The following is a 13254-nucleotide window of genomic DNA, read 5'->3' on the forward strand; positions in this document are numbered from 1 at the left end:
TTTTCATAAAAAAATTCACAGGATTTTTAGTAAGACAGCCATTTCAATTTGGATATGTTATTGCTTTCTGCTTAAGTATTCCAAACTGGAAAAGTTGAAGATGATCCTAAGTTTTTTTTTTTTTTGCGGTACGTGGGCCTCTCACTGTTGTGGCCTCTCCCATTGTGGAGCACAGGATCCGGACGCGCAGGCTCAGCGGCCATGGCTCACAGGCCCAGCCGCTCCACGGCATGTGGGATCCTCCTGGACCGGGGCACGAACCTGTGTCCCCTGCATTGGCAGGCGGACTCTCAACCACTGCGCCACCAGGGAAGCCCGATCCTAAGTTTTTTGTTCCCTTTTTTTCTCTATATCTAAGCTTAGATATAGTTTAGATCCAAGTTTAGATCCAAGATCTAAACACTTCTTTCAAATATTTTGATGGATTCATCCTATTTTTTTTGTTTTGTTTTTGTTCTCCACTTTACCTTATTACTTTTGTCTTTCAGTACCTCAAATTATTTTTGAACACTAGTCCCTTGCTTTTAGAGCATTGCACCCTATGTATAAAAACCTACTAGCTTTTTGTGTCAAGCCTGGAATTCCCTCCCTGGCTTTCAAATTCCCTTGTAATCCAACACCACCTCTGCTCAGTTTCCCCCCATGACACTCCAGCATGTAGTCTCCAATTTAGTAAGTACATCCTTCTTTTACTCCTCTTACAAACTACACACATTCCCAACTCTTGGCCTTTACCAAGGTTTTCCCTGACCTACACTTCTTTCCCCCTTTGTCTCAGCCTCATTTCCTCCTCACTGCATTGTAAGCTCATAAGCTCTTTGCCTGTCTTGGTCACCACTATATCCCAGTGTATAGGAAATTTCCTGGCGCATGATCAGCTCTCAGCCGATATTTGTAGACTGTTCCTTGAGGCCCACTTCAAAGCTAATTTCCTTTTTTTTTTTTTTTTTTTGTGGTACGCGGGCCTCTCACTGTTGTGGCCTCTCCCGTTGCGGAGCACAGGCTCCGGACGCACAGGCTCAGCGGCCATGGCTCACGGGCCCAGCTGCAGCATGTGCGATTTTCCCGGACTGGAGCATGAACCTGTGTCCCCTGCATCGGCAGGCGGATTCTCAACCACTGCGCCACCAGGGAAGCCCAAAGCTAATTTCTTTTATAACTCCACTGTTTTCTTTGAATTCTTATGTTACCCACACTCATCTAAGCTTTCGTGAGCTGAATTTAAGGTCTTTGAGGATGGAATCTATAATGTTCATCACTTTGCATCTCTCATAGTGTCTTTTTTTAAAAACAACATATAGTTATTCTTTTACATTTGTGGAAGTCAGAGGATCAAAATTAGTTTTCCTGGGCTAAACTCAAGGAATCATCAGAGACAGTGCTTTCTACAGACTCTAGAGGCGAATCAGTTTCTTGCTTCTTCCAGCTTCCAGAAGCTGTGGCATTCCTTGGCTTCTAGATGATTTGCTTTAGTTGCTGCCTCCATCATCACATTGCTTTATGATTGCTAAATCAGTCCAATGTTAGCATATATTTATATGCTTTTATCTTGATCTCTCCTTGCTGGGAAACCCAAGCAAAAGCAACCGTTGTTATTTGAAAGCCACTGGAGAAATAAGAAGAAAAGCTAAAAAAAAAAAAAGACCTTGAGTTATCCTTCTTTGTATGTTTGATTGTTATTCTTCTCTCAAGGTTCAGGTCATCAAAGAAGTGGTGTTAAAAAGGCTGAGTTTCTAAGGCAAAGTCAAGTTAGCAAGGGTAATTAACATTGCTATTGAGTTTGTGTTATCCTAAAATTCAGTTAGTTATCTAAGGTTTTGACTTAAACCGTAGATATACGAAAAACCTCTGTAGGGAATATCCTACAAACTTGACACTTTTCAAAAAAACTTTATTAGCGTAGAGTTAATTTACAATGTTGTGTTAATTTCAGGCATACAGCAATGTGAATCAGTTATACATATGCATATATCCACTCTTCTTTAGATTCTTTTCCCATATAGGCCATTAGAGAGTATTGAGTAGAGTTCCGTGTGCTACACAGTAGGTCCTTATTAGTTATCTTCTTTATATGTAGTAGTGTGTATATGTCAATCCCAATCTCCCAATTTGTCCCTCCCCACCTCTTATGCCCAGGTAAATATGTTTTTTTTCTACATTTGTAACTCTATTTCTATTTTGTAGATAAGTTCATTTGTACCTTTTTTCTTAGATTCCACATATAAGCGATACCGTATGATATTTGTCTTTCTTTGTCTGACTTATTTCACGCAGTATGACAATCTGTTGTTCCATCCATGGTGTTGCAAATGGCGTTATTTTGTTCCTATTTATAGCTGAGTAATATTCCACTGTATATATGTAGCACATCTTCTTTATCCATTCCTTTGTTGATGGACATTTATGTTGCTTCCATGTCCTGGCTATTGTAAATAGTGCTGCAATGAACATTGGGATGCATGTTTCTTTTCAAATTATGGTTTCTTCCAGATATATGCCCAGGAGTGGGATTGCTGGATCATATGGTAGCTCTATTTTTAGTTTTTAGGTTTTTGTTTAAACATCTTTATTAGAGTATAATTGCTTTAAAATGGTGTGTTAGTTTCTGCTTTATAACAAAGTGAATCAGTTGTACATATACATATATCCCCATATCCCCTCCCTCTTGTGTCTCTCTCTCACCCTCCCTATCCCACCCCTCTAGGTGGTCACAAAGCACCAAGCTGATCTCCCTGTGCTCTGTGGCTGCTTCCCACTAACTATCTATTTTACATTTGGTAGTGTATATATGTCCATGCCACTCTCTCACTTTGTCCCAGCTTACCCTTCCCCCTCCCCATGTCCTCAAGTCCATTCTCTAGTAGGTCTGCATCTTTATTCCCATCTTGCCCCTAGGTTCTTCATGACCACTTTTTTTTTTTTTAGATTCCATATATATGTGTTAGCATATGGTATTTGTTTTTCTCGTTCTGACTTACTTCACTCTGTATGGCAGACTCTAGGTCCATCCACCTCACTCCAAATAACTCAATTTTGTTTCTTTTTATGGCTGAGTGATATTCCATTGTATATATATGCCACATCTTCTTTATCCATTCATCTGTCGATGGACACTTAGGTTGCTTCCATGTCCTGGCTATTGTAAATAGAGTTGCAATGAACATTGTGGTACATGACTCTTTTTGAATTATGGTTTTCTCAGGGTATATGCCCAGTAGTGGGATTGCTGGGTTGTATGGTAGTTCTATTTGTAGTTTTTTAAGGAACCTCCATACTGTTCTCCATCCTAGCTGTATCAATTTACATTCCCACCAACAGTGCAAGAGTGTTCCCTTTTCTCCACACCCTCTCCAGCACTTATTGTTTGTAGATTTTTTGATGATGGCCATTCTGACCGGTGTGAGATGATATCTCATTGTAGCTTTGATTTGCATTTCTCTAATGATTAATGATGTTGAGCATTCTTTCATGTGTTTGTTGGCAGTCTGTATATCTTCTTTGGAGAAATGTCTGTCTAGGTCTTCTGCCCATTTTTGGATTGGGTTGTTTGTTTTTTTGATATTGACCTGCATGAACTGCTTATAAATTTTGGAGATTAATGCTTTGTCAGTTGCTTCATTTGCAAATATTTTCTCCCATTCTGAGGGTTGTCTTTTCATCTTACTTATGGTTTCCTTTGCTGTGCAAAATCTTTTAAGTTTCATTAGGTCTCATTTGTTTATTTTTGTTTTAATTTCCATTTCTCTAGGAGGTGGGTCAAAAAGGATATTGCTGTGATTTATTTTTTAAGGAACCTCCATGCTGTTCTCCGTAGTGGCTGTACCAATATACATTCCCACCAACAGTGTATCTTGATAATGTGGAGAAAGTAAATAGCATGCTTTGGGGAAAGGTCCATAATATGACACAAGAATAATTCATAAAATTCACTGATCACCTACTATTTGCCAGGCACTTTTCTAAAATCTGAAATGCTGGCCTAGATGAAGTGGATTCTATATCTTCTCTGCCACTAGCTACTTATATAATGTCTGTTGATACACTTAAATTCTCTGAGCTTTGTACTCCTCCTCTGGAGCTAAGAGGGTTAAACTAGGTTAGTTCTAATTTATCTTCCAATCATATGAGTCTATGAATTTTAAATATTTATAGAATGATGAATGATATTCAATAAGTACTTGCTGATTAACTAATGTAATCTTTACCCTTCCAAACTTGTGACTTTCTATTTTAAGTTTCTTTTATTTGTTCAAGAAATGGTTATTGAGTGATAAGGAGTATAAGCAGTGTGCCAAAAATAAGCACACGCTAAAAATGATGGCGATACAACAATGAGCATAATCCCTGCACCCTGAGACATCCTGCCTCTCTCATACCAGGAAGCACTGGGCAGCCTAGTGACCAAATTCACTTGTTTCTTTTGCTAGAAGAGTAAAATTTTGCTAAACATTTCACTACCCCAACTCCAGTTAGCTGTTATTGTCATCCTTATTCTTGTTAACATAAAATATTTACTTTAGAGAAATTTAAACAAACAAATGAATAAACAAAATATTTCCTAGACATGTAACTTATTTGAGGGCTTCTCTACATGCATAGTTTTAAGCTATTGCCTCAAGGACTGCTATTTTTGGAAAAGGTGAAGCTTAAGTAGGGGTTCTGTGAGCCTTTCCCTGTGTTTAACTAAGGCAGCTCCATTTACAAATCTGTTTTCTATATTGAGAATATGCTGCTAGTTGTTTTGATAACCATTGTTCTAGATAATTAATTTGAATCAAAATTAAATTAATGGATAGGGTACTATACATATAATCATTTAATTTGACTGGTGATTCATGTTCAGCATGTGTTTTAATGATATCTATGAAATGTAACACTCATTATCCTTTGATAGGCTAAGGGATTGTGGTACAGGAAGTCACCTAAATCCTTCAAGGAATCTAGTGGTACAGCATTTTGATGCATTCTTCTTGCTGCCTTTGAACTTCCAGAGAGTTCCTGATGCTGTAGAGTTCTTTATCATGATAGTGTCATTCTCATAGCATGTATTAATCGGTAATTTACAGCTAAAGAGAACATATTGGGGTTTTTGTTTCAACACCCTATGTTACTTCTACACTGAGCTCTTCCAAGCAAATAATCTTGAACACATTCTAGATTTTTGGTAGTTGAAAAGAGGATTAAGTGTATACCATAAAAGTAAAATTCATTTATGATACAAGAGAAGTTCAAAACTAACTTTCTTATAAAGCTCAACTCGGCACCTGGAAGCACTTATATAAATGGTTCAATATCATACTGGACTTATTTGGGACTAGAAAATAATAAAATTTTCCTTTTTTGATCATGAAGCAAAACAATTAAGTATAGAGCAGATAAATTAATATAGTATGGCCTGTGTGCACTAAAAGAAACCCAGTAGGAGATCTCCTAATGCTGAAATGACTCATTTAGAAACCAAATGTGAAATAAGCATAAAAAAAGGCATTCAGTAAGAAACACTCAAAGGCAATCTTGGGTCACAATACATTTGTCCATAAGATATCCCACAATTCAGTTCACCAATATGTGGGAGGAATGACCTCTCTTTGGACTGCCCCAGCCTTGATTTACTTCTTGAAAAAGACAGCCTTGATCTAGCTTGAATTCTGGTTTGGAAAGGAGACTTTGAAGACCTTTATATGTTTTCCTCTCCAAGACCTTAAAAAGTAGATTAGCCGGCCTCATTTCACAGGCCTTAAAAACACTTCTTTGTCCTGGGATTCTAGCTAGAACATAATGACCAAGACATTGTCTGTAAAGAGTCCTTTTCCTATTCATGTCAGGTGCTGCCTTGAACTGTCCTTATAAGCCTAGGGTTCTAGCAAGCTTAATCCCTTGCTCTGACTCTGATATGCTCACAGGTACATTTTACTATTGCCTGTAGCCAGATTTTGTTAACAAATGAACTTCAAAGAGCTGAAAAACTGATCTTCAGCTAATGGGTCTTTTTGACATGTTTAGAAGGTTTATCTAAAGTAGAACACTTCGTATACTTTCAAAGTCAGATATAAAATGACCACATTTTATAAACATTCCTTTCAGATTAGCAAAACTAAGAAAACCAGAGTCACTAATCTGAGATGTCTGTTAGCCTTTTGGGAGTCATTTATCCTCTGGGGTAAACAAGTGATGATTAGCATCCTCTTCATTGAGAGGCCATTCAGATTAGGAAATAGTATACTCAATATCTACTTTTTTTTCTTTTACAGTCACAATATTCTTCTCTATGAGGATGGGCATGCTGTGGTGGCAGATTTTGGAGGTGAGATTTCCATGAATAATGCCCAAAGTGGCATCCGTTTCTTTCTCCATTACTCATTGGTGCTGATATTATATGATGAATCTGAAAATGGATTTCACACTGACAGCTATACTTCTCTAAGTCATTCATATTTCAATGAATTTTAAAAGTATATCATTTATTTCGGTTTTTCCTCTTTCATATTCTCAGCTAAAAGAAAGGAAGTGAAAATTTAAATAAGTTAGAGGTTTCTTGGCATTTCAAACTTTTAGCTGTAATCTTTGACCTTGGTTTTTTTTTTTTTTTTTTTTTTTGCGGTACGCGGGCCTCTCACTGTTGTGGCCTCTCCCGTTGCGGAGCACAGGCTCCGGATGCGCAGTCTCAGCGGCCATGGCTCATGGGCCCAGCCGCTACCGCGGCATGTGGGATCTTCCCGGACGGGGGCACGAACCCGTGTCCCCTGCATCGGCAGGCAGACTCTCAACCACTGCGCCACCAGGGAAGCCCCTGACCTTGGTTTTAAAATATTTCCTTTGACATTAATTTGTTTTCTGTTTCCCTCAGAATCAAGATTTCTGCAGTCTCTGGATGAAGACAACATGACAAAACAACCTGGGGTTTGTTGCTGTTCGTGTTCCCTATAATTATGAAACAATTGAAATGTGTAAACTCAGCATGAGAAGAAGGGAGATGAAAGCAGCTTTAACTGGAAGAAATGTCATTCTCCCAAGGGCGGGATAATGTTTTATGTTTCTATTTTCAGTAAGCCCCCAAAAGAACTATTTCAAGGCTCTGTTAGAGAAATAGATTAGATATATATTTGGAAAATGTTACAGAAAAAATAACAGAATTTGTTTCAAATATAATCGAAAAGTACATGGCAGGCATGGATAATTGGCATTCATGTTTAGATCTCCTTATTAAGTGGTAGAGTTAACATTTAATAGGTAACCATAAAATCCATAGTTTTCCCGTATCTACTAACAATTCATAGTTTCCATTTTAACATTGTAAGGCAATAGGTGATATAGTCAAGCATTAATGTTTAAGAAAAATATAAATGCCAACATCTGAAGCAAGCATAATTGTACTCAAAATGTCTGCAATTAGGTTCATCATCTGCCTTCTCCCATCCCTTCTGCACAAAGAAGTGCACTTTTCTTTCTGGACTAGCTGTGTTATTTAATTACCCAAGCTTGGGCTAATTTTCTGTTCCTTCCTTTTCCTGCTTCTGCTTACACACTGCTCAATCACTTTTTCTGTTTGTTTCTATTCCTTTTCTTTATTAAAGTTCATCCCAAACTCTCATTTACCACTGCCTCAGTTTGGGTCCTCTCCATCTCTTTTCTGGACCATTGCTCTAGGCTTCTAACTACAGTCCTCTCTTCCAGTTCATTCTTTGCAACATCAGCCAAGTGTTGTGTTCTGACAATTCACTTCTTCCTATAAACCATCAATGATGCTTAAAATGTTATACCCCCCCGCCAGATGTGACCCCAAGGCTCCTCTGCGACCTCCTCTCCCACTAAACTTCTCTCAAGTCCCTTATGCCCCCGGCATACAAGCCATCTGGCTATTCCCCAAACATTTCATTCACTTTCACAGCCCTGTGACTCTGCCAGCATCATATTCTCTGCCCGTGAAGCCCTTCACTGTACCCCACCTGGAGGAAGTCTACTCATCTTGCATGGCCCAGGAAATTGTATCCATTTTAAGTAACTTCCCTCCCATAAACTTCCTCCCCCCCTTTCTCCTCCCCACACACTTTTCTCTCTGTGCTTTTGCAGCACTTTGTTTGCACTGCTAGGTAGTACTCTGACTCACTCAACAAACATTTATCAAGGACCTACAGTGTGTCAGGCATCGTGCAAAGGGCCAGGAATACAAAATGCAAATAAAAGCTTAGTCCTTGATCTCAAGTAACTCATTTTCTGTCGGAAAAAACATAGTAATAAGCAGATAAGATTGAAAGCAGTGGGGACGTTCAGTGACAGAGATGTGACAAAGCATCATGGGAGCTCAGGTGGAATGAATAGGGATAAATAAATTCAGACAGAGTGAACAACAGCATGAACAAAGGCACAGGGGAGGATGAGAAACACCAGACCTCCTGGGGGACTTCAAATAGCTTGGCATTGTTGGCATGCTCTGTGTGAGGAAGACAAAATGAGAGATGAGTTAAGAGAGGAAGGGCAGGAATGACATCATGGACCATGTTTTATTGTAAGTAGGATTAAGCATGCTGGTTTCCCCAATTAAATTTCACTCATTCATTCAACAAGTATTTATGGAATACCTACTAGATGCCAGACATTCTAAGGAACTGGGGATATTGCAGTGAACAAAGTTCTTGTGTTTATGGAGCTAATATTCTAATAGAAGAAGATAAACGTTGAACAAATTAACAAAATATATACCAGACGGTGATGTGTTATGAAGAAAAAACAAAGCAGAGTATATGAATGGAGAGTGATGGGGGAGCCATTTAGATGAGAGAAAGAGAAAGATAACGTTTGATAAGAGACCTATGGTGGAGTTATCCATGAGAGGAGAAGAGCAGTGTAGAAGGGGGAACAGTAATATCAGAGGCCCTGAGGCAGGAGAGTCCTTTGTGTGTTCAAGGCCAGAGTGACTGGAGTGGAGTAAGCAAGGAGGAGAATGGTAGGAGATGAGAGGTGGGAAGAGTGAGTCCTTTATTGACAGGACAAACAGATCTCATCTAGTACCTTTGACATAGAGATAGCTAACTCAGTGGATCTCAACCATGGCTGCACATTGAAATCACTTTGGAAACTTTGTAAAAGCATCCTTACCTGAATCCAACCCCCAGCAATTCTGATCTCGCTGGCCTGAGGTTGATCTTGGGTACGTGTATCTTTTAAAAGTTCCCCTAGGTGATTCTAAAATGCAGCCAGTTGAGGCTCTCTGACTAAATAACCTTTTGTCAAATGGAATCGAATTGAATTTCACCAATAGCAAGTAATATTCTTTTATCCTAGCAGTGGAGTCTTTAAGCACAGCACTACTCTAGATTTATTTTGAAGGTTATTTTCTTTCTTACTAGTTATGTGGCTTTATGTAAGTTTGCTAATTACTCTATTACCCTCCCCGTGAAAAAAATGGCCATACTGTATGCCTACTCCCCATTATGCAATGTTGTGACACAATACATAATATGCTATATAAATGGAGGCTATTTGGAATGTGAAAGCTCGTGTGGAAGAATTGCATATAAGCACCATAATCGAAATGAAGATATTCTTGGAAAGGTGCAATTATGCATGACTTCAAAATAATGTAGACACTTCAAAAGAATTATCAGCAGGCAACACTACACACAGAATTTCACTAGGAGTAATAAAAGAATACTGTTTTCTTTCAGTGGAAATACAAAGAAAGCAGGTATTTGGCAAAATCCATTGATACAGCTATGAAGCCATGGGGTTTTAGAGCTGGAAGGGGCTGCCTCCTCAGTCTTGCCCTTGAGGAATCTGAGGTCCAGGAAGCATAGGAGACTTTCCCAGAACTGCCCAAATAGTCTGCAGTAGAGCCAGAACTAGAATTTGCATCTCCTAACTCAAAATCTAGTCCTCTTTTTCCTAAACCACAAATAAACCAAATTTATGCATCCCAGAACGGAAACTTATATTTAAAAATTAAAAATACATAACTGCAAGTAAAAAGGGTGTAAATGATGCCGTGAAAACATGAGGGTAGACCTTTGTACAGGGAAACTCGTAACGTTTTATGGGCTTGCTTTCTGGAATATGGCGCAAACAGCATTCAGAAATAACACTGCTGGGAAACAAAGGAGATGTGGCAGACCTGATCCTGCCAGTGAGGAATCTGCTGCACACGAATATTCTGGGCACTACACTCAGGCCGTTTCTCTCCTCAGTCATCAGGGCACTATTTATGGGTCTAATTTAGTGACTTCCTAAACTACAACCTGAAGCTCTAAAGGAGGGAAGCTTCCTCCCACAGTGCGTGACTCACCCCCAGGGAGGCATAGAGTTCTTAGATGAACCCATGGATGGCTATTCAGAAGCTTGTAAGGCTTCCAGGGGAAAGATGCTCAGAGTTACACAAAAAATTGCTGCTGCTGTGATCATCATTTCATAAGAGGCAGTGTTACTTGGTGATTAATATTGTTACAATATTTTGGAAAGAATTATGGATTTCATGATCTTCCAATGATAAAAAGAAAATGCCCTTTAAAAAACTAAACAGCAGCAGTAAACACACTGTTTTTGTATGAGCGGGCCGGTTTATTGCGCACACTGAGGGCAATATCGATGTTATTTTAAGTTTATATTTTTGAGAACTTCAAGAGAACACTTAACAAATCCTCACTAAGAAGAACACTATTCTACAGTAGAAGAACTAAGCACTTGGTAAATGACTTGTGGATGTTTCTTGACCCACAGAACCTCCGCTGGATGGCTCCTGAGGTGTTCACACAGTGTACACGCTACACCATCAAAGCTGACGTCTTCAGCTATGCTCTGTGTCTGTGGGAACTTCTCACCGGCGAAATTCCGTTTGCTCATCTCAAGCCAGGTAAGCCATGCCTCAATTAAAGTTTCTCTGAGGGAATTCCCTGGAGGTCCAGTGGGTAGGAGTTTGTGCTTTCACTGCCAAGGGTGTGGGTTCAATCCCTAGTCGGGGAACTAAGATCCTGCAAGACGCGGGGTGAGGCAAAAAAAAAAAAAAGAAGTTTCTCTGATTTCCAGAGTTCTGTGCATTTTCACAAATTCAAGAAACATTTTTTCCCCCAAAATGACTATTCTTGGTGGATTGGCAAGGTGAGAGGTAAGGAAACGGTCTCAAATTGTTTAAAGGTGTGGCCCAATCCAGAAAACTTAATGGCCTATAACTATGTGGTTTTAGATACAGACACACAGAAGTGTAGGCATATTTTATTATTAAAGTTTAGGGCTTTGATGTATCTGTTGTTAATAAAACAAGCAAATGATAATGGCCATGTGGAATGTGGGTACAAATAATGTGAACAATGCAATATTTACTTTTTGAGATTAGATTTAGAAGTGCCTTTCTGATGTGCATATAAGAGTGAACTGAAAGTAGCAACACATAAAAATAACCTATCAGGACTGCTTTCTGCTTGTCTCACATTATACAAAAGAGAATTGTTTTTTCTAATTTTGTATTACATATTTAGATGCATTCTAAAAATGGAACTTTGTGAGTGAGGCTATAATTTTGTTGTTGATAATATACATTGATACTCTGTGTACATGTAGAAGGTAGAGGTAGGGAATCTAATCACAGGAAAAAATGTACAAATATTTGAGGTAAGTTTTATTTGCATCTCTCTCTCCATTTTATTTGGGTTGCTCTTGTAGATACAACAGCACGGTCTCACTGTTTACTTACTTGTATCCACTGTGAGTCTAAAAACTCCTTGACTTTGCATCCCCAGAACTTACCGTGCTTGAAAAGTTGTTTTCAAATTAAATCGTAAATAAATTTTAAATGAATTGTATTGTAAGCTTCTTAAGTGGCCACCCTATCACAATATATCAGATGGATCAAGTCAAAAGGGATGTTAGGGAAAGACATATCTTACAAATGTGGATGCTCACGAGTTCAAAGTCTTAACCAGGATCACAATATTTATTAGTACTCATGTGCAGAGCAAAAGCCATAACTCATATTGTCTATTCAAGGCATTTTCCCCCTAATAACCATATGGTCTTTAATTACACTCTGCATAGTGTCTAACAAAGTACTTTTCACAAATTATATGCTCTTTATTTAATCGTCCTAATCTTTCTCTATATGCTTTTATGGTTTTAAATGATGAGATCTGGCCCTTATTATAGGGTGGATGAGAAGACTCTATTTAGAACGGGACCAAAATTGCTATTTGTAATGTCTTGCTCTGATATGCTGCTATCTCTCTACCTCTTAGAATTTGCTTTCTGATAAGGCTTATGAGTATATGTTAAAAATCCACTATAATTCTAGACACATTGTAGTATTTTCACAAGAGAGAGATACGTCTCTCTTCCTCTCACCTCCTGTGTCAATCCATTCACATCCAATCCATTCCTGTGGATTTTACATCCTAAGGACATCTTGGATCTACCTACTACTTACCGTCATCTACCACCATCCTAGCTCAAGCCACCATCTTCATCATTTAAACTATTGCAATTGTCATTTTTAAAAATCAGGTTTAACTTATATAGTATAAGTTGTAGTATCACTTATGTAGCAAAATTTACCATTTTAGACTAACATTTCAATGAGTTTTAACAAATATATATTTAACAAATATATACAGTATAATCACAGCTACAGTCATAATATAGAACATTTCTGTCACTCCAAAAAGCCCCCATGCATCTTTGGAATCAAGTCACTTTTCCCACCTCCAGCCCCTAGCAACCACTGATCTGATTTATGTCCCTACAGGTTTGCCTTTTCCAGAATGTCATATAAATGGAGACATGTTAGTACATCTATTGGTAATTTATTCTTTTTCATTCCTGTGTAATATTCCATTGTGTTGATGTACCTCAATTTATTCATCCACTCCAAGTTGATGATCATTTGAGTTATTCTCACTTTAGGGCAATTATGAATATAATTGCCAAAACCGTTCAGGTTTTTGTGTGGATGTTTTCATTATTCTTGGATAAATACATAAGAGGTAATTACTAGATCTTATGGTAAGATTTTTTCCAAGGCATTTGTACCACTATGACTTCCCACCAGCAGTGTATGAGGATTTCAGTTGATCCACATCCTTGCCAGCACTTTTTTATTGTCTATTTAAAATAAAATATTAACCATTTGAGTAGGTATATAATGGTAAATAATTGTGGTATTATTTTATATTTCTCTAATAACTATTAATGTTGATAATCTTTTTGTGCATTTATCTGCTGCTCATATCTCTTTCTTTGGTGAAGTATTTGTGCAAATTATCTTATATACTAATG

At 38.2% G+C, this 13254-nt stretch overlaps 1 protein-coding gene across 1 annotated transcript in view; it reads left to right on the forward strand.

Moving 5' to 3' along the window:
- TNNI3K (TNNI3 interacting kinase) overlaps positions 1 to 13254 on the forward strand; it is a 306041-nt gene that overhangs the window by 197878 nt on the left and 94909 nt on the right. Inside the window, exons 22-24 of the mRNA XM_060023829.1 lie at positions 6252 to 6304; positions 6848 to 6900; positions 10711 to 10843. Coding sequence (XP_059879812.1) covers positions 6252 to 6304; positions 6848 to 6900; positions 10711 to 10843 — 239 coding nt within the window. The remainder of the gene's footprint in view (positions 1 to 6251; positions 6305 to 6847; positions 6901 to 10710; positions 10844 to 13254) is intronic.

Source organism: Delphinus delphis, chromosome 1, assembly GCF_949987515.2.
Source record: "Delphinus delphis chromosome 1, mDelDel1.2, whole genome shotgun sequence".
Lineage (NCBI taxonomy): Eukaryota > Metazoa > Chordata > Mammalia > Artiodactyla > Delphinidae > Delphinus > Delphinus delphis.